This window comes from Diadema setosum, chromosome 8 (genome assembly GCF_964275005.1).
Source record: "Diadema setosum chromosome 8, eeDiaSeto1, whole genome shotgun sequence".
Taxonomy (NCBI): Eukaryota; Metazoa; Echinodermata; class Echinoidea; order Diadematoida; family Diadematidae; genus Diadema; species Diadema setosum.
In genome coordinates, this window is record NC_092692.1 from 10254766 (window position 1) to 10277456 (window position 22691).

Here is a 22691-nt window from a genome sequence, read left to right on the forward strand (position 1 = left end):
TGAGATTCGTGTACACATTTTTGTAGTACAGCGCACGATATTTGTATAGTCTAACTTTAATGCCTAAACCCAACCCAAACACAACTTTTGAGGTAGCCCACTGTAGAAATATATGTACCTTCTCCCCCATTGCTGTATTATACATTTGTGAAGAAAAATGAAAAAAAAAAATATATATATATAAAGAGGTGCATATGTATATTTTCATGGCATACCACTGGAATATCATTATGTATCTAGACAACAGCAATATACTAGATAACTTGATACACATACACACACACACAACTAAATAAATGTCTGTATATAATTATATTACATTAAAATGATCCAAAAAGAAAAAAATCCAGAAATGAAGAACAGACTTACTTTTTGAATTCTTTTGCATACTGCCATCCCTCCTTGTCTGTACTCCCAGATATTGAAAAATCTACCTTCCAGTCAGAAATCTGCAGTGAAAGATGATATTAATTCAGATTCAATTGCATCACTTGTCATATTTTCATTTAAGTCTTAATTGCTTACTGTCTTGGGGTGGGCACAGCTGTACAGAAGTGCAGTGGAACATTTACATTTGTATTGAGGTAAGCTCTAATAGTGACCTCAATGTTCATATGCTGTTGGGACTATTGTAGGTTCCTAAAACTATTGCACAAAATGCCATGTTCAGTCATTATCCATGGAAAATGATATCCGTGCTGACCCTACCTTACTCAAGAAGCAAATTTCATCACTTCAACGATCTCAACCACAATCCAAAGATCTAATCTGCCAAACCTCATGTTTAACAGATATGAACAAATGGAAGGAAAAATTTGCAACATGAATTTTTATTCACTTCCTCAACTTCATTACTCAAAGATGGGCACTACAACAAAAGCACAACAATGAATTTTCCTGGCAAAAAAATGGGAATATTCCTAGAAACTAGGTCCAGTTGTTGGGTACACCAGACAATCAGTCAGACATGAAAATCATGGGATTATGATTATTTTCATCATTATTATGGGAAAGTGACAGCAGGAAAGAAAAAAAAAACAGAAAGAAAGAAAAGGTCGATCTTGCACTGGGCAACAGGGACACACTCTCCATTCCTCCAGTTGGAGGCTCAACACATTAACCTTTTGAAAATAATGAGGGTCACTGAGAGTGGACAAGCGATCAAAGATGAAGGATGCAGCTGAGAGGAAAAGGGTTAATAAGATACACACCCACTGCCAGTGTGGAGAAGGAAGGGGCAGGTCTCTTGATTCTAGCATCTTGTCAGATTCCGTCGTCCACATCCCCCTTGTGATGAGAAAAAAACAGAATGATTGAATAAGCAAAAAATGTGGAAAAATACAATAATGTTAAGGTAGGCACACCATGACAGTAAAAATGAGATCTTGAAGGTGACAAAATTTCACCGTTTTCCTTCTAGCTGTATTCACTCTTTACTTTTCTCTCATTTTCCTTTGGTCACAAGTCAAAACACAGCTATGACATGAATCCACACCAGTCACCACAATTACTATTCTTTTGAATGATGAATTAACCAGCATTCTCTATATACAGCTTCTATATTGTACATCATTATCACAGTACTAGCAAAACAAAATAAACTCCAAAACCTTATGCACACATTTCCGTGTATTTGCGCTTCTTTTATACTTTTTTTCTAGCATATGGAATAAATAAATTGAATTGAATTTACAAATTCTTGCCTTAGCAATCAATCTGTCTACATGTATCAATATATATTTCTGTGGTAGTTTTGTTTTGTTTTGTTTTTTGTTTTATTTTGTTTTTATCCAGATCAAGCAATGCATTTTAGATAATCATATGCTTCCTGAACATAAAAAAAATTAGCTGAAGAGATAAATTGACAATACGTACAATGTACTGGGTAACGTGATGTAGCAGCACTGTGAAGGCATTCACTAGTGTCTACCCGCAAATACATGAATACACACAAGCAGAATGACCGGCAAACAGACTCACGAATGCTCATACACACACATACACATACAAAACAAAACAAAACAAAAGTAAAGAAATGAATCCTTTCTAATGAAGAGTCAGTTAGATGTTAATACCTGTCGGTGAAGCCAGACAGAGGACTCCATCGCTGCTTCTCATAGACGTAGAGGTTCTTGGAGTCAGTCTGGGGCTGGATACCAAATGTACTACTCGCTATACCTACACAGATTTCGACAGAAACAGATACAGAAATCCACATTTTTGCAGAGAAAATGTGTCAGTATATTATATGAAATCATCACAAAATAATATGTAGGACACACGGCAAGATAAATCAAATGAGATATGTGGTTTAGTGCTGTTGATGTTTTATGGGGTTTTTTCGGGGGGGGGGGGGAGGGGGAGGGGCAGATCAGTTCTAGCTTCATGAAATGAAACAAGAGTGGTATATTGACAAGAACTAAAAACTATGAAACCAGTGTACGCGAGTGGTCCCTAAGATTATGTATCTACTATGGCTGAATAAGTTGTGAGAGGAAATTTAACAAAAGACTTTTCTGACATAAAAGTGATGATTTGATGTGATGTTTACAGTCTGGTCATTAAGCCTTTGCCAAGACAAAATCATTTCTCTACACTGCTGTAACTACCAGCACATGGTTCATTGTAAAGACAATGCTTGATGTCACAACAGTGTAAGAAAATTTATGTTAGATGGCAAGTAAAAACAAATGGTGAGAGATGAAAGCAACAATAAAGTTCCCTTGTTTGGGGAACATTTTCTATTCCACTAATGCAAAAGTACAAAATAATTGGCAGAATCAAATAATATTGATGATACATGTATGTTAATAATTGTCATCAACATTTCAGTCAGCAACAGTTGAATGCTGCCTCATGAATTTACCGAAGGTAATCGAAATGTCCCGATCATTTAATAATCCCCATCAGTGCAGTGACTATCAATCAAAATACAGCAATTTCATCATCATCACAACATTCCTCTCTTTTCCTTTTTTTTTTCTCTGTAATCCTTGTCATCATTTGCACCTGGGTCATTTACAGTCCCTTACCCTTGAAGACTCCACCACCATAGCCTCCCGTGTAGACCCAAGGGGTGTGGTCAAGCCCCAGACCCCACACCACGCCCGCACCACAGCACTCTATGCTGGCCATGTGACCTCCTATCTGCCTCCAGTACCTGACAAGGACAGAAAACAGGTTTAACTCTTTATACATGTCAAGGCACTGCCAAGTTTTTACATCAGCACTCAGTAATCCAGCCACAGTTGACTTAATTGTAGAAGAACAAGCCTACTCAGGTGTACATGTAGCAATGTGCCTCAGTCCACCAGGAAGGCTATGGTGACACAATACAGATTGGGGGATTAAGTAATCTCTATTTATTGACATTTAGTTTTCAGACATCTAGATCAATCAGTGAACGGGCACTTCAGTGATTGTGCCAATTAGTGAAAAAGCACAGTACAGGTTGATAAAAATTACCAAGCCGGTATCATAGTTTATCTACATCACTGACACTAATGCCGCACATCTCTGGGTGATACAGAGCCTTTTCCGTCTTTTACACAGATCAAATGAGAACATAAAAAGTTGTATTTCCCTTATGGGTGCCAGCAATTAACTATTTCATTTGGACTAATACACAGACATCACTTGGTTTCAGAATCATGCCAGTGTTACCAAGTTACCAATACAAACACATTTGTTCATTCTAGAATACTGCAATACTCTACTCAAAATTCTGAAATGAAACATATCATTCAAACAAATCCAGCCCAACTAAAATCCCTCATATTATCAATAATGATGTGAAGCTCACAGAAAAGTACATGCATAGAAGTTTCTACTTGATTTCATCGAAGTATGTGACCAGGCTATGTAATTTAACATTTATTTTCAATAGTCCTTTCTTTTTTTGAAGTAAACAAAATGAGGTACGGAAAATGAAGTTATAATTTTGCACAAAACCACAGGGTGTGGATTGTATTCAGATTTTACATTATCAAACATTTACAAAAGTGAGGATGTAATCAGACACTTACAAATGTGAAGAAGGGGCGATCTGCATGTTGGGCAGAGTCTCATGTATGAACACGTCTCCCCGACAGGTGACTAACCATGCTGCCCTGGGCGAGGGCGCCCCATAGATGCCTCGCACCTCATTGCAAGCCATGCTTATGGCAGCCACCTGCAACACAAAAATTTGTGATCACAACATACTTCCCTTTGATACTTCGAATGTCTGTATTTTGTTCAGCAATGTTCTCTTTCTCAATTATCCAAACTAAATCCACTCTTGTTTCTTTATCATTCACTGCTTTCCTTCATAACTGATACAGGAAGCTATATCATTTGTGACCCATCTCTCATTTATTCATAACACCTACTCATGTATTAATTGGATAGAAGCAAAAGTATCAGACATCATAACTAATCTTGGTTTCATTATTTGTTTTCAACACTAGAATGTAATACCCTTCTTCCCTGTTGCTCCAATAATTCACACTTGCTCCCCCCCCCCCCCCAAAAAAAAAAAGAAAAAAAGAAAAAGAAAACAAAATAAATAGATAGATGGGAAAAATTGTACATTATCATTAGACTTTCCCAAAGTTGCATTCCCTTCTACTCCACAACTGGTAAAATGTCATTAACCCGTTGAGGACGGATTGATTTTGCTACAACATGCATTTCCCATAGACACCTGCCCGAGTATACTCGGGACTCGTCCTCAACGGGTTAAAATAGCATTGATACTGCCGTGCTAAATTTGGGAGAAATTTCGTGAAGAGTTGTCAAATGCGATATCGCTGTCTCACCCATTCCCGCAGCTCCTTGTCGTTGTTCACTCGTAACGAGATGGGCTTCCGGTCCAGGACCCTCTTCGGTGTGTAGATGCAGAACGAGGGTCGCTCCGAGCTGTTGTTGACCTCCACGACACAGGTGATCTCACTGAGCAAAAAGCTGATGAGCTGATGACAAGGAGACACAAAGTTAAACAGAAGATTACCTGGTGAATGCACTCAAATCACCTGTATCAGGTTTGGTATCAGTGCGAACATCATTGCTTTGGTGACAGGCAGTGCTACCAATATCACTAATCTTTGATATTGGATGATTTTTTGTTAAATCTGTCAACAACTTCCAGCATTCGTATCCTCATCTTCATTCAAACAGAAGGTACTTTTTCTGTTTTTTGTTGGTTTTTTTTTTACATATGTGAATCCAGGAGGTGTTTCTTGCTTACCTTCTGCTTGCCAATCGGCTGGAAGTGTACCGAGAATCGGCTCTGCTGGCGCCCCGTACCGTCCATGCCCCGCTCCAGCTCTATGGTGCAGTCAACCCACTGACGGCGCCTCCCTTCCGAGCACCACTGCATGGCGCCCATCTTGGCCCATGAGCTCTACAGAAGGGCGTGGAATTTGCAACATCAATATTCACTTCACTCAATTTCATTTCATTCATATTCCATCTTTCTTACGGGAAGATATAGCAAATTATAGCAAATACACCAAACACCACAGATCATCTGACTATTCTCCCTGAGTACAGATTTGACAAGACAAAACGATAAAAGACACGGTTCTACTGGGGTACCAAAGAAAATGAGAAACATGATGGGGCCCCCATGAAAGCAAGCTTGTTTGACTGCATGTCCTATTAAGAACTGGTCTTCAACAGATAATGGATGGATGCAATGTAAAGCAATAATCCTCCCCTCCCCCCCCCCCCCCCCCATAATAATAATCCTACTTATAATACCAGGGGAAGCTGAAGAAAAAGTGTGACATGCACGGTAACCACTGTTGCATTAATGCGTGTGCCCTGGTGAGTCTGTACCTTTATATCATTACAGATTGGTGCTGGTTTTGTCCACCTACACTGATGACACACTCATATTGTGACTCACAAATACCATGGCTTCAATATGGCAGGCCATGCATTCTTCCACAGCTGTATGACATCAGTACATGAGGGAATGACATGTTCTAGGTGACTTGTTCAAAACAGACAAGAGATTCCAAATGTTCATCCATTCTTTTTATGTTTTCCTTCTTTGTATGCATCCTTCTTTCATTATTTCTGTATGTCTTTCTATTTTTCTATTCAACTGAATTTAGATTCCTGTCTCAAGAAACAAACAAACCTCTCCCCCCCCCTAAAAAAAAAAAAAAAGTTATAACCTTTCAAAACCCAAACAAATGCAATGAACAATGCAAGAGAGAAGCAGGGACCATTGGACTTACTCTCTCCACAGCACAGGGGTAGTGTTCATAACCTTTGACCTCTTCTTCCCTCCTCCGTCTCAGAAGCTTGAGGATGGAGCCTCTCCACGCTCCCTCCTGGAGTCTGTGACGGAAGCTCTGCTGGCTTAGGGTGGCTTCATAGAGAAAGTGATCGACAAAGAGTTCACAGTTAATACTACCAAAGCCCACTGTCTAAAATGCTGCTGTATATCATATATAAAAACATGTTACCCTTAAAATTCCTTTAAGCATAACCATACTGTGTATCAAAAACACTGTGAAACAGAGTGGCAGTAGTTGTTTTTTTTTTTGGTTGTTTTTTGGTTGTTTTGTTTTGTTTTTTGCATTTTTGCTGTGCATTTTATCAATGTGTTGACTATGATTACTGCGCAAGATTTTTCTCAACTTGCAGCTACATGTACTTTTGTAAAGTAAATGTATTGATGAAAGGAATGGGACAGTATAATCCCACAGGTTTCAGTATCTCCTGAAATTTCAACCTGACAAAACAACTTCATTCTGCACACTCCAGGAGCTTTTGCATGTTTTCTAATTCATGGATGTTTGGAACTAGTTAAGGTACAGACCATGTACTGCACTCATAAGACACATGACTGGCATTTCAAGACTATGTGCACTCAACAAGCACAAATACTGACATTGTGTAAATTTCAATTATCAGATGACTCTCCAAAATTTGACACACTCATGCACAATACCCACGTTCTACAAATGGATTGTTGCATACAATCTACCTTGATAGAACCACTTTGGCAGGGATGTCGGTTCTACCACGCATCCACCACCGCTGACCCACGACCACCGGACCTCCTCCTCTTCATCCGCTGTGGTGGACAGGTCCACCATGCTGTCGCTGTACGGCAGAGGCGATTCGGCCCGTCGGGGGAAGAGATGGGGGGACATCTGCTGCCGCGCGTGGGCGAGGCACAACAGTTTCCTCCGCCCGTAGAGCCTGTCGCCGGAGTCTACCATGATGGTCGGCATCGCCTTGTGATTCGCATCACTCATTGTGCTGGGATCCACAGCCAGGTCATGACTGCTGATCGAGAACTTCAGTTCAGGAGTGGAGTCCTTGCGATACCTTCGGTCCTCCCCTTCAACAGATTCGGGGATTCCGGTGGTGGACGTAGCCTGGTGGCTCTGCTGCTGCAACAACTGTCTAAGGTCCATGGTGACGTCTGGGCCCACCAGGGCTCCGGGAAGAGACTGCACGCAATCGGGCAGATTGTCCGTCTGGGTCCCTTTCTCGCTGCCGCCACCCGCCAGAGGGTTTTCGCTGGAGTCCTCCTCATCGTAGTCTGTGATGTAGTTGATGGGCGTGTCCGAGAAGTCGGAGTGATAGCTGGGCTGCCTGGCCAACGCAGGCTTCTCCCCTTCAACCGGTGTCTGGTTGTGCACCTCGTCCACCGTTAAGCCCTTGGGCGGTGCAGACTCCGGTAGAGCACTGCCACTTTGAGTGTCACTACCAGACGTGGCCTCTGATGCCTCCTGGCAATGGACGCAATCTCCTGGATCCACCATATCTCGCTTGGACACGGAGTCCTCACCAGCTTTCGACCGGTCGGAATCCTTTTGCCTCTGCGCTTCTTTCGCTCTGTTGTAAGAGCTGAGGGAGAGCGAACTGCCCATAGTTCTTGACTGGCCCTGTATGTCCGTGTAGGAATTCAAACTATCCTCAAACTGCGAGTAAATCCCCGAGACGGCACTGGCAAGGATACCGTCATCGGTCTGCACACACATGGTCCTCACCAGCTTCCCGTTGTGCATGAACTCATCTCCCAAAACCGATGGACCACTCATGTCCTCATCCATCATCGAGAGTCCCGAGGGGTCGCTCACGCTCCGCGCAAAGCGGTTGTTGACGTCCAGATACTGCATCTTCCCCGACAGGCTGATGGAATAGGAGGCCAAGCTCTCGGCTATGCTGATGCTGTCGTCGTGGTAACCCGTATCATTTTTGTCGGTGATGACGATGGACTTCCACTCCCTGCCACTCAGTTCCTCATAGGACACACCGGACCGGAAGACTAGGCAGGGGCGATCTTCTGCTGTCAGTGCCCATACCTGTATGGAGTTAAATGGGGAATACTGGTAGTATTACAATTTAAGTCTATTATCATCTGGCAAGTATCATTAATGAAGGCGCATCAACAAGACATTTATTATGTTGCATAAGTTTCTCTGTTTCAACCACAGCCTAATGCTGTACTTATGAATTACATCATGTTACATCAATTACATCAAAAAATAAAATGTAAAAATTTCCAAAAAACCGGATATTCCTTTTAGTAATCAACCAATACACACAAGTGTACATACCACTTTGGGTCTGTTTGTTTGTTTATTTGTTTGTTTGTTTGTTTGTTTATTTGCATTGAAAAAAAAAAGAAATCAATTTACATGTGCTGGATATATCAATCAACTATGTTTGAAGACTGCAGACAAGCCATTCATTCTGTTAAATATCTAATATTCAACTACTGAAAATAAATAAACAAAATGACCAATAACAAACACTGAGATGTAAATTATTTTTGTACACAAAATGACCAATAACAAACACAGAGATGTAAATTATCTTTTCATTAAAGGACAAGTTCACCTTCATTAACATAAGGATTGAGAGAATGCAGCAATATTAGTAGAACACATCAGTGAAAGTTTGAGGAAAATTGGACAATCAATGCAAAAGTTATGAATTTTTAAAGCTTTTGTGTAGGAACCACTGGATGAGGAGACTACTAAGGCTCGTGATGTCATATGAGTACAACAGTATAAAGAAAATGTAAAGAAAATTCAACATATTTTCACTTTTTTCGCATAATAAAAGAGCACTTGACTTGCCTCTTTCTAAAGGCAATGGGAATAATATTACTAGAGGTGGGCTATAGAGGGTCAATTTTAGGTCACATTTTCAGAACATGCTCATCACACCTTAGTTTGATGACTTTGTGCCTACTGACACCATTTTTGAAAAAAAGAACGAAAAAAATGCGAAATCCGGGATGCCCCGGCCAAAATCGTGAAAAATCCAAGATGGCCGCCGTTTCAGCTTAAAAAAGACATTTTTGGCTATAACTCTGCTATTTTTTGGTCTATTGTGATGGTTTTGGTGTCTAACCCCATGTTTTAGGGGTCAAGGAAATGGATTATAATGATCATTTTAGTGTAAAACCTAATCTTCCACATGATACTAACCTTTTTCCCATATTTAGGGTTAAATTTTCCTTGTCCTTTACCCCTACCCCACACGCCATTTTTTGCACTTTTTTCCGTATTTTTTTCAAGTCATGTTGACCACCATACTCTTAACAGCAAGTTCTAGCTATCAATCTGGTGTTTTCCACCAACAATACAGCAAGAAATATACAAATAACTTTATACATTAACGTTATACATGTACATGTATCATGCAGATACCGGTATGTGGCTGGTGCATTCAGGATGTATGGTAACTGTGAAGCCAGTGCTTATACTGTATCATGCTTTGTAGTGCTAATTAACATTTGGTAATTAGACATGTAGTCACAGTGTACAGTTCTACTGTAGGTGCACAAATTGAATTTTAAAATGACTTGAATAAGCCTATACCAATATTGTCCAGCACAAGGGTAATGTCTCGGCTGGATGATGCATCCCATGAGCCAATAATATTATATTGTACATGGAAGAATCTGCATCAGCAGTACTGTCTGTACATCAGCTTGCTTTGGACATCACTAGTGCCGATGCTGATCTGTCCCTTTCATTCTTTCCATGTGTTCGAGATGCCTCATGCTCTTGGTCTCAACACATACCAAGGTACAACCAGTACCAATTTCGTGCACCTTTGTATGTAATCCAATATCACAATGCAGAATTCATTGATGCCCAGTTCACTATCAACAGTTTCTTCAAGGTTGGAGTGGACAGTTGGTTGTATAATTGCACTGGTTGACTTTTGATTGAATGCATTCACCATGTCATCTTCAGTAGGCAGATCAGGGGCAGGGAGATTATCAGACTCTCCTCCAGTCAATAGAAGAGTCAAGTTCACCTTCATTTCCACCTCAGAGATTTGGTATCAAAACCTTATACACGTGTGGGTGCACAATAATCTTGATGGGATATGAGTGTGGTATGACAGCTCTCCAGGTAAAATAGCTTTGAGTTTGGTAGGATCTTGGGTATCCAGGCATTCCTTGAGTTCATCAACATTGTTAATGGGCCTCCCCATGTTTTACATTCCTGTAACAGACAGCCTACAATGGTTGTATGCACATACTCTAACTGCTTGTTGTGCTTTGGCCACGTTTTGGAATTGGAAAAAAGAACTGGAAATAACTAATAAAGTCAAAAGATATCAATTACCTCAGCTTTTGGCACTTTCAATTCAGTCACAGAGAGTGAGATGATGACTTTACCATAATAAATGTGAGGAACATACATTGTACATAACATTTGTTTGTCATAGAACTGTTTGGATAATCACCCAATTGGTATCAAATTTCCCATCAAAAGTGAGGACTCCATTGCTGTATAAAAGTACAGCATACATGTACATGGTAGGGAAAAGCAGGCATGAGTAATAAGGGACCAAGTCGTGATGGTGAAACACCAAACCAGGCTAAAAGATGAAAAAATGACTGAGCTATGGTAAAAATGTGTTTTTTAGGCAAGATGGCGAATACAGTGTACACTTGTACATCATCCAGTCAAAACATTACATGTACCTTTGTGTTGGACAATTGGCATATCATAGAAGGCTTATCCAAGTCAGTTTACAAATTTGTACACCTACTGTAGAACTGTACACTTTGACTATTGTTAAAGGTCTAATGACCAAATGTTAATGGGCACTATAAAGCAGATACAGTATTAGCACTGGTTGCACAGTTACCATGCATCCTGAATGCACCAGCCACACAACGGTATCTGCAAGACACATGTATACATGTATAACGTATTAAAGTTATTTGTATATTTCTTGCTTATTGTTGGTAGAAAACACCAGATTGATAGCTAGAACTTGTTATTAAGAGTAAGGTAGTCAACATGACTTTAAAAAAATAAAGAAAAAAGTGCAAAAAATGGCGGTTGGGGTAGGGGTAAAGGACAAGGAAAATTTAACTCTAAATATGGGAAAAAGGTTAGTATCATGTGGAAGATTTGGTTTTACACTGAAATTATCATTATATTCCATTTCCTTGACCCCTAAAACATGGGGTTAGAAACCAAAACCATCACAATAGACCAAAAAATAGCCGAGTTATAGCCAAAAATGTCTTTTTTAAGCCAAAACGGCGGCCATCTTGGATTTTTTACGATTTCGGCCGGGGCACCCCGGATTTCGCATTTTTTTCGTTCTTTTTTTTCAAAAATGGTGTCAGTAGGTACAAAGTCATCAAACTAAGGTGTGATGAGCATGTTCTGAAAATGTCACTCTCTATAGCCCACCTCTAATATTACCCATAACATATGTCCGTACCGAGTCAAGGGAATGTGTACTTTTTTCAAAAGGTGAAATTTTGTGAAATTCTCTTTATATTTTCCTTATACATGTATTGTTGTACACATGTGACATCATACACTGCAGTAGTCTTCTCATCCAGCGGTGACTGCACAAAAACTTCAAAAATTCATAACTTTTGAACGGATTGTCCGATTTTCCTCAAACTTTCAATGATGTGTTCTACTAATATTGCTTTATTCTTTCAATCCTTATGTTAATGAAGGTGAACTTGTCCTTTAAGTGGAAAAATGAAACACACTACACACATATTGGCAAAACAAAAGCGACTGGAAATAATAATTGATGTGTGATGAATAACATTCTAAAAATTGTCTCACCTGGTCATTGGGTCCCACCGACAACTGGCCGACTTGACCAAACATTTCAATCCAGCTCGTACCCTCGCGATTGCTGCGATTTTCGTTCCCTACAGTGGACATGAAGCCTTTCCTGAACCAAACCTTAGACAATAACAAAACAAAAACAAAAAATCACCAAACATTGTACAGTATTCAAATCGACCAACATCTCTATCTGCACTGTGATGATCATCAAAGACTGGTGGCCTGTAGAGGAGGCACAAAAAAAAAAAAATACTGGATTTATCCTACTTCATTTTATCATCTTTATTATCATTAAGTATAAAAGAGTTCTTCATTCCATTCATATTATACACACACAACACACACACACACATCCACACACAAGCCGGACATACGATGTATGCATTCTTTTTTTTAAACAATCGATGAGTTGCCAATATTAATAGTTGGTAATTGAATCTGCATACCCCTAAATGCAATGATGCTGCACACTAGCCCCGATCATCTGTATATCCCATCACAAAATTTAGAAACTTTCCTGGAGAAAGATAAATTTTTACATTCTAACATCTAGGGCTTTGGGCATTAACTATGAAGAATGGATGGAAGTGAAAGGCAGCAACAGAGAATGAAGTGAAAACTTGGCAACTCCACAAGCTGGATCTCTGCAGTACTTCTGTATTACCTTCTTATCTCTTGTTAGGGCCCACACAACATTGTTTCCCATTGTCACACTGGCCAGCAGTCCTTTTTCGGGTGGACTAACGTATGTCCAACTCGTACCTGGTGAGGGAATATAGGCACAAAAAGTTCTGATTCTTGTCTGGCCCTTACCAAAGTCACAATCTTGCAGTGTTAACATATTGCTTTCAAGATCCCACTGCAAAGAGCAATCGGGAGTATACTTGTGTATAACATAGGTCAAGACAATACTCAAATGTGATGCGCTCCGTCGGAATGAGTCAAAAGTCGCAAAAAATGAAATCGTAGTTATGCCAATATGTGAATTCTACAGACTCTAAGCTTTACACTGATATATAATACAACTCATTTCGACATCCCTATAGATCATAAAAACGAATATTAACTACGCTTATGATGTCAGTCCATTTTCTAAATAACGGAGAAAATCGCTCTCAAAGTTCAGACTATGTTCAAGCTCACGACCTGTTTCTTTCACGGGACGAAACAATACAACAGTCCTGCTTAGCGACGGCGTTTACGCTCCATCGCACGCACTACCATATAAGGCGATAGCTTGGGTGTGTAAGATAATTAACCAATCGCCGGACAGGTCTATCATTAACGATTCTGACCAATACTGCAGCCCGAATGTAAACTTCGGTGCGTCTGTGTCCGTGCCGCTGCCTCCGCATGAATGAGTCGGTACGCGTTGTGTTTCGGCTGCGGTGTAGTTTGCCGCAAGTTTTGAAGTCACAAACAATAGGAAACAGTAGAAAGAAAAAAAGGCACGCAATGCGTATTACGAGAAGCGTCTTTTAGTGAGGGCGTTGATCGCTTCCATTCTCCTCCCATGTTGTTGTCAATGGAAACGTTTAGCAAGTACCAATAGCTAAATAGAACCTGTGAACCCATTGTAGGCGGGAGTTCAAAAGACAGCATCGGTAGAGAAAATCAATGAAGTTAATTAAGGATAGTCGTCTTTTGAGATTGTGTTCTTTGCATGTATTAAAAACCCTCAAATTATGCACATGGTCGTAATGTTGCAGAGCATCAAAGACTGCTTTCGCGTCTGTTCTGCTGCAGCTGTATACAGTCGTAACATTCTGAATTCCCGCCATATTAGGCACATTCCTTTTATAGACGTTGCGTCCACAGTAATTATCGCTTATCACACTTGCCAATGCTGCACATACTATACGTATCAGAAGCAAATATCGATGTAGGCCTGACAGCTTGACGTTGGGTTTATATGATTGTATCATAAATATACTTCTTATTCTTGGTCACTTTTGTAATACCATAGCATATAAAGAACCATTATATTAACTTGTGGCTTAAGCTTAATGTTTTTACATCACATTTACAATTACAATCTTTCTGCATTTGAGATAGATATTTATACTGACAAATATTCGGAATTAATACTTAGGCCTTCTTCATTTCGTTTTGTATTCACAAACCTTACTAAAATAAAAATGATTGCTTGATTACTTTCGGGTAAAGGAACCACCGGAAAAGGAACTGCATTTGATTTTCTTGCTAACGAACCTAAGCTAATAGCGAACCATATTTCATTGTGTGATTAACGAACCTTCAGGACAATCAATTGTATTACCCCCCCCCCAAAAAAAAAAGAGCATTTTAATGTCATGCGTTGTCAATAGTGATAAAAGGCCCGTTTTTATTTCGTAGTGTGTCTCAGTACCCCTGTGTTTATCTTTAAGTATGTGTCTCTCTTTATGATTGCGATTGATGTTCAACTATTTCTTTCCCGCAAGCTTGAAAAGGAAGAAGCTAAAATTGAGGCAAGGAGACGAGTTTTCTTCTATGAGATACAATCATTAAGACATACATGTATTCCCGAAAGTTGTGTGATTGCTTATGCACTAAAGAATTGTGTCCATTACATGTATCAGGCACTATACACAACGGTTGAAATGTGCTGAAAGTCGAACTTCGTTTTTTTTTTTTTTTTTCTATTTCCATTTCAAGCGGGGATAGACTAGAAATTAGTTTGTCTATACTGGCAGGAGACATTAGTTTTCCAGTACATACTCCACATTTAAACAGTCGCCATATTTTCGTGGTCAGAATCAGATAATGGACACGTGATATATTATAAAAATGAAAATACAAAACAACGAACATGTCATATATATATATATATATATATATTTATATATATATATATATATATGTACAAACATTATGAATTTATACTTACCTGTGATATTCTGCATAAAAAACAAGCACGCCAATTAAATAACTTAATAGAATTAATAGAACACACTGTACACAGCGATATCATGCATGGCAGATCAAATCAAGTTCAATTGGTGAGAAAGCTAAATGCAGTTAAAAAGTTGACTTCTTTACGTTTCTCTTTCAATTTATGAAACAGAATTACTTTGTATATCTATTGAAGCGGATTGTCTCTGTTGCGAACGATCGTCATACATGTATATAGCATTGTTAGTCTTCTGAGCAAATCCGAAACCCTAAATACTTTAATTTTTGCTTGATAATGTAATAACCCTTATAACTTTATAAAGGACTCGCAAATTCAAAGTTTCAAACCGTATACTAAAACATTACATTGTACACGATGTATTTTAATGCGTTGTGCGTTAGCATGTTAACAGCATCAATCTGCCTTTTATTTTCCGTACGTAAAGCGCACAGAAACGTAACCAAACGTTACCAAATACAGTGGAATGCATTTTACGGCGTGGTATTATCATTAGAGGTATATCCCATTCCTTTTTACTTTTATTTGCTTGAAGCAGTAGTCAAACCATGTGTCATTTTCGTAGCGACATCACTTAGGAATTAAAATGTATGAAGATAATCGTTACTTAATTATTTTGCGCTATCATTATAGCATTTACATTTTCCAACTACGTATTATTGACAGGATTATGTTACTGTGATGGTTACGATTACGAATGTTGGTTATGAATTCAAAAGACTGGTTCATTAATCGAACTATAAAGGTAATAGCCGTTTTGAAAGTTGTTCGGTACAAGTTCAAAACGCATCGTCATAGGGGGAACTGATAGCTCTATAGAAAACTTGTTTAGGCCAGTAAAGATTGCCGTATGCAATCTTTTTAGAAAGTTTTGACTTAGGCCATCTTTGAGTATTTTGAGAAATTATATAAAGAACTATTCGTTTTGATTATGTCAAGAATTAGTTTGAACTATGAGAATAAAAAGCCGCGGTTACCTCAACAATGTCGTAGTGCGATTAGACATGATGGGTAAAGTGAATTTCATGACTTGTTGACTTATCCTTACTGAATTGATGATCACTTCTGTAAACCATCAGTTAAGTCTTGTAGATGATACCTCTGTAATCGTAGTAAAAATTCTTTTGAGCGATGAGACGAAAACCAACAAACAAAATGCCATGTATCATCGCTCGAGTTTCCAACATTTGGCGTCACCCGACCAACAATAAGTGCCGAATCAAATGGAACATTATATTGTGGGATAGTAGACTGTGTTACGATTTTTAAATATTGCGAGCAATTGTAAAAAAAAAAAAAAAAAAAAAAAAAAAAAGAAGAGGAAATGAGGCAAAGTTCAAGAAATTCGAAAAAGCATGTAAATGCAGGCGATCATGTTTAATAGTCAAAGTAAGAGATTACAATCGGCCATGCGGATGTATTTATGATTGCCTAATATTTACATGCCTGATTTTTGTAAACTATGTTATATTCAAATTTAAGTTCCCTTCCCTCCTTGATAAAAGTTGTGTTGGGTTTTCGCTAAAGGCATTTACAGTATTAGGAAACGCTATAAAAACGACAACAAATGCCTACTATACATCAAGAGATGACCTATACATACATGAAACACAAAAATTCTGTACGTTCTGATATAATGCAACTGCTTGTTTGTTTGTTTGTTTGTTTGTTTTGAATTACCATGGTCTTTGTTGGGGTAAAGATGAAGAAAAATAGTAAAGTGTATCACTCTCAAATCCGGATTATTGCGATAAGTGTGTATTCCCGCCATTTCTATACAGGTAAACGATTTAAGCTTGGTATGCTTTTATAAAAGCCTATGGTGTCACGCAGAAGAACTGATTCCGCGATCGCTTTTAACCTTTCATAAAATTCATGTTTTAAGATAGTAACGATAGCTTGTAAGAGATAAAGTAAGTTAGCGTCCCTGACTGTGGTTCTGAACACAAAAGGGGACTGAAAAATTCTTTTACAAATTAGCATACATAATGCCGATCCTCCAACACTGTTGCTCCATTACAGTATGTCACTGATTCTGCTATCAATGGCGAAGAAAGAATACTGGTTGCGTGATTATCCACCCCTTGATAGCAGGAAGTTTAACTTCATTGTTCAAGGCTTCGTTGATGCGGGGTTTACTCGGATAAAAGGCGTGAACAGTGTCGCCTGAGTTCTTTCATTCGAATTCCTCACAATACACAATTCAATAGGCAATTAGCGCTGCTACTTCGCAAAGCTGTTAGCCAAATTCTTTGCAGACTTGACCTCTCACATGTCAGCTACACGTGATACACGACAAACAGCTATCATTACAAACATTCTGATAAAAAAACAAAACAAAATGAAGAAGCACACTTTTGAGTAGCGACACAGCTTTCTGTCACTTTCTCAAATAGGTCTTCTGAAAAATACACAGATGACAAGAGTCAGAATATCCTCCAAAGGGAACACGAGCTATTTGGGCATAATAATAATGTTTGTCTTCCGATTTCTCTCCGTGCCGTCACGGCCCAAACCATCATAAGTAAATAGGGCAATAATTTTTATTAACCAGGGAAATAATATTGCGCATTACATACATTTGGCTAATTATCACACGAATTGTCGACTTTATAAAAACGAGAATAACTGACAACTTAGGCCCTACTATATCTCCAAAGATGAACTTTAAACAGCAAGTCACATACCAGGGAACGAAAGTTATAATCATTTGAATGAATTCATTAATGAGGCCAATAACCGTTGTAAAAGTACACACACGCATCACTAGAGAGGTTTCAAGTTCGATATGTGATCATTTTAGCTCATTGATAAAGTATCATAAATTTTGCGTGATCGTCGTTGGAATAAAATTTTTCAGCGCCATTTGTGCGTCACATCAATCACCACTTCATGAAATGTGGTGCATGTATCAAACGCAACTCGCTGGTCATGCAATTGATAGCTGCCTTGGTCAGCTCACTGTTATTGCGTAATTCTAAAGCCCTCGCCGCCGCCGCCGCCGCCGCACGCATCATGCTTTGTCTTCAATGGGGTCAAGAGCAGTGCTTCATTAGCATACGCCCTAGCAACGGAGGCGGAGACTCGATCGGGCGAGAACAATAGGTGCGAAACGCAACGCAAAGGCGAGCGTTCAAAAAAAATGTAACCGAAAAAAAATGGTCTCAGAAAAACTGTGATTTGGGACACTTGCACTCATTTTTACACACTGAAATTTTCTGTACAAATAGATAAAACATCAAGGAATCAAAATCCGTCATAAAAAAATTTCGGCCCGAGCAGTGCTTCCCCTTCATTTTCGGCTCATTACGGGAAAACTCCCCGTGCGACTTATGACTCATTTTGTTGGAGCGTCACACAAATCAGGAAGGATTTTGCATTCTATTTGGAAGCCATGAAGAGAAAATGAAGTTCTTAGAAAGCCTCCTGCAGAATAAGGGATACTTGGCAGCTCTAATGTACATGCAACTGATCATAATGGGTAAGTGTCATTTGCCTTGTTTCCCAAAGTGCGTGTGCATGTGTGTCACTGCACTAGCACTCTACTCTTTGCAAAACATTACGACGTTCATATACACTATAGAATATATGATAATGTAATTTGAAAGCGGTCAAAAGTCAACAAAAGTATGTCAGAATCATTTTAATGACACATCATTCTAATGGTAAAGTCATAATAGGCTTTCAGAGTATGGAGAAACCTTGGTGGCACGATATCTCTCCCATCTAACCTAGAGGATGGTCCCTGGAGACACCGATGCGGATCACCCCCTGTCCGTCCCACGTCACTCCCCACACCACCCCAGTAGGGCCGACAGAGAGCTGCAGCAGCCCCTTGCCCTCCGACGTGAAGACTTCTCTCCAGAGGTAGCCCTCCGGGTTTTTACGGGTCACACCAACTCTACAGAACACCTGAGAATCGGGCAGAGACAGTTCAAATGAACATCAGAGATTCCAGTTGCAAAAGTGGGCATAACTTCTGCCATATTCACTTCTCACATTTGTTACCAAGGAAAATGTTCATTCAAGAGTACTGTATTGCATATGGAATCCATCCATATCCAGTACATATTGCCAGACAACAGTCACCATCTAAATATTATGTACTTATTACAAAATGAATGTCATTTTGTGAAACTCTATACATACAATGTCAATAAAGCACTTTTTCTATCAAGTATATTATGTAGTTTTTGTATCTTTTTTTCTGAACAGCACAGCATGGCCCTTCTTGTTATCTTTCATTTCATGGTTGGTTTTCCCTTATTTAAGTTTAGAAAAATGATTTCATTTCTATTTACATATAAAGACAGTCATTCTCAAACAAACAGGAAGCCACATATTTCTCAATCTCTGCCTTTTCTTTTAACAACAAAACACAAAGAGAAAAGTGATTTAACAGAGATGATTACAAGCAAATATTTCCATAGTGACAATCAGCTCTAAAACAACCATTGAAGGGATTGTAGCACATCATCTGAGGTTGCAAAGTATCAGAAGAAATGAACTTGGAACATCTCTGCACATGATTGGAGATCTGCAATAATGCGATTTTATAAAGATCCATGACCTTTGATCTCTATCACCAATATCTCACGGATTACCTTTCCGAGAGCCGATATTGCCCAGACCGAGAGGTATCCCTCCGACTGCCCAGGAAGTTCATGGCCGCCAACCGATAATTCCATCAGCGGCTCTTCCAGCGGGTCCGAGTGGATCCCTTTAATCTGACGACACCAGAAAAACAGTTCGGGCAAGGTGATTCGGGTTTGTGGTGCCGGTAAAGATTGCATTATCTTTTCAGCTATCTTATCGGCCTTCAACCTACATTCCCCAAGGAATTATCTGTGTGACCAACATTGAACTCTAAATATCAATGAATGATGGGCATAATTCTCATATGGCTACACAACTGTCAATTTTTGTTCTAAAATGTACACAAATGGATAAGAAATGTGTGACATAATGCGGTAATAACACAATTTCAGTTGGGTTACAATAAAACGTGAAATATTAACCAAAAGCTTCTGCCAAAAGTACTACAATATCAGAGATTACCAGATCATGGTTGTTGCATGATGCTTCATATTCAATTAAAATGTACCTCAATCACATTACATCAAGCCCTGGTGGTATCCACAGCGCGTGAGAGTATATTGCCTGCAGCATGTTCTGCATGTGGTTCAGAACAACACTGCTTGGACACGATTTGATCATCAAGTACATGTAATAGCAGCCTTCTACATACCAATTACTGAGCAGGGAGGGTGCTTCAGGAATAAATGTCAGTATGTCAACTTTTATTATTTCACACTTTTGATCTTGAAAATACTACAAAACAACTCATTATCCCAGCAAATCAGGTCAGCCAGACAAGTTTCTTGGTAGAGCTTTCTGATAAATTGCAAGAAAATTCCAAACAGTGAGAGATGAATTCTGATCCCTTCCGAGTACTAGGTTCTTGCTTTAAGTGGTAATGCACACATTGACTTTGAGTCTTCAATGAGAGCACAGCTACGTATTATTGCAAACAAAAGGGACAGAGAGAGATTGACAATGACAATTTCAAATAATGTGTTACCATTTGTTTGCCTGATAATGACAGGTGTACAAAAAAAAAAAGTCTGGTTTTTTTTTTTTTTGAATGGCTACAATTGTTGAAGACGATCTATTTGGCATTACCATCGTCATCTAGGATGAATACTATTTTTATGAGGACTATCCGATCAAAATTTTAAATGGGGTGTATCGATCATAGAGGTACCATACTAATTACTATACAAAATATCATAGAAAAAAAAAAGACACACACACAGAGAAAAATACAAATAAAGGTTTGAGACGGAGACAATCACACATGAGAAAGTGCAAATTAAGGAATACCTGAGCCCATGCATCCGTAGCGATGTACTTTCGGTAACGAATCCATTTCCTCCTCCTGACGCAAGAATTCCACCGCTTCTCAGACGTGTAGTTGTCATTGGTATTGAAATTGACCGCATACTGCCAGCCCTGGTTAATATCAAACACAAAATGTCATTGTGATATGTACAATAACTATACACACTGTAATCTAACTCCATCCGGCCATGTTGCATTCAAATCATGTGAGGAAGGCTGTCTGTATCCAAAACTACATGTGCCTGCACTCCTTTCAACATTTTACACTTTAAAGCAATGTTCAATAGACACCCTCATACATTGTACTGTACCTGCACTACACACTCTGAGCACTACGTCGAAGCAGTATGGTTTCAAGTGGACCACTTACACATGACACCCAAAGGCAACTGGTAAAACTATTGCAAGATTTTAGTGGGGGGGGGGGGGGAATACAAGTACAAAAATCTAGTCATCCAATCACATTCTCTATTAAATATTTATAGTAGTAAATGTGGGAAGACCTTCTATGTAGCATTAAATGCATGTTGCACTGTACAGAAAGATACTATTTCCACAACAGCTTGAGTTGATGAAATAAAGGACCCTTAAAGCATACAAGACTGCAGTAACCAACTTAATCTGCTCCTGGACATATCTTGTTACCTTCCTGCATTGCTTACTGCTATCATGTTAGTTTTAATGATGGCAATTGACTGTGATGATCACTTTCATATCAAGCACATTAGGGGGGGGGGGGGGGGAAGGCAGGGAAAAGACAGCATACAGTATCACTCACAAAAACAAAAGTCCTCATAGTAAAGTCTTCTATGGCTGTTGAAAAACAGCCATGGTTGATGTTAGTACTGTCATTAAATATTAAAGCGAATAAATGGTTATATATGAATTGCTGCATGAACCACTGCAATATGCTGTCATGTGAACAGTGACACTAACATATCATGACCACGGTATCTCTGCTTAAATCAAATGCTCATGCCTTCTGGAATTATTGATTAAATGGCATACACAGACATGAATTGAATAAAAACTTATTTTGACTCGTTATACAATTGTATTTGATGTGAACAGCTGTTTGTACGAACATGTATGTGAAGCCCACATGTGCAAAGTAATTTCCTTAGATTTATTAAATTATGATTTTTTTTTTTTTAAACTTCCATGTTCTGTAATTATTTTTCTTCTCTCTTACACACACCCTCTCTCTATGTTTGGAAAATTCCTGCTACATTATAGGGCTATTTGCTGCTTCTCCCTTTGTAATTCTGTAATTACAAACAGTATCTTTTTTCATTTATGATTATGATAATGATTATGATTGTGATTGTGAATTTTTTTTTTTTTTTGCTTACTAAACTTATACATTCTAGGGTCCTTGACACTTCAGACACAACTGCAGCATGATACATGTTACTTCCTTTCTCACCATACATTGTAGCATGAGGCAATGAATTCATTGAGCTATTTACAGGGTGACACGACATTTGCTCCTGCGACAATTGCTCCGGTCTTATTTTCTCCAAGGACTTAGGGTTAGGGTTAGGGTTGTGATAGGGTTTCAGGTTTATTTTGATGTGAGGATTAGGATTAGGGTGAGGGTTATGTGTTTGAGTAGGTTTTATGTTGGGCTTCGCCTACAGATATTTCATGGGAGCAATTGTCGCAGGAGCAAATGTCATGGAACCATTTACAGACTCTACTGTAAAGCCCTGCTCATGTGCCCTGAATACAGTTGCCATGGCAAATGCCACTTTTGTTGTTGGTGTATTATGCAAAGACGGAACTCTGCTAATGTG

The 22691-nt window shown here is 39.0% G+C and overlaps 1 protein-coding gene across 1 annotated transcript in view; it reads right to left on the reverse strand.

Moving 5' to 3' along the window:
• The window catches only part of LOC140231803 (tectonin beta-propeller repeat-containing protein 1-like), a 41846-nt gene that overhangs the window by 8903 nt on the left and 10252 nt on the right, over positions 1-22691 (reverse strand). The window contains exons 4-18 of the mRNA XM_072311955.1: positions 20878-21006; positions 19599-19721; positions 18726-18906; positions 12748-12845; positions 12078-12200; positions 7807-8312; positions 6983-7698; positions 6228-6361; positions 5228-5383; positions 4800-4952; positions 4026-4171; positions 3033-3160; positions 2076-2178; positions 1212-1287; positions 370-449 (exon numbers count right to left, since the gene is read on the reverse strand). Coding sequence (XP_072168056.1) covers positions 370-449; positions 1212-1287; positions 2076-2178; positions 3033-3160; positions 4026-4171; positions 4800-4952; positions 5228-5383; positions 6228-6361; positions 6983-7698; positions 7807-8312; positions 12078-12200; positions 12748-12845; positions 18726-18906; positions 19599-19721; positions 20878-21006 — 2852 coding nt within the window. The remainder of the gene's footprint in view (positions 1-369; positions 450-1211; positions 1288-2075; positions 2179-3032; positions 3161-4025; positions 4172-4799; positions 4953-5227; positions 5384-6227; positions 6362-6982; positions 7699-7806; positions 8313-12077; positions 12201-12747; positions 12846-18725; positions 18907-19598; positions 19722-20877; positions 21007-22691) is intronic.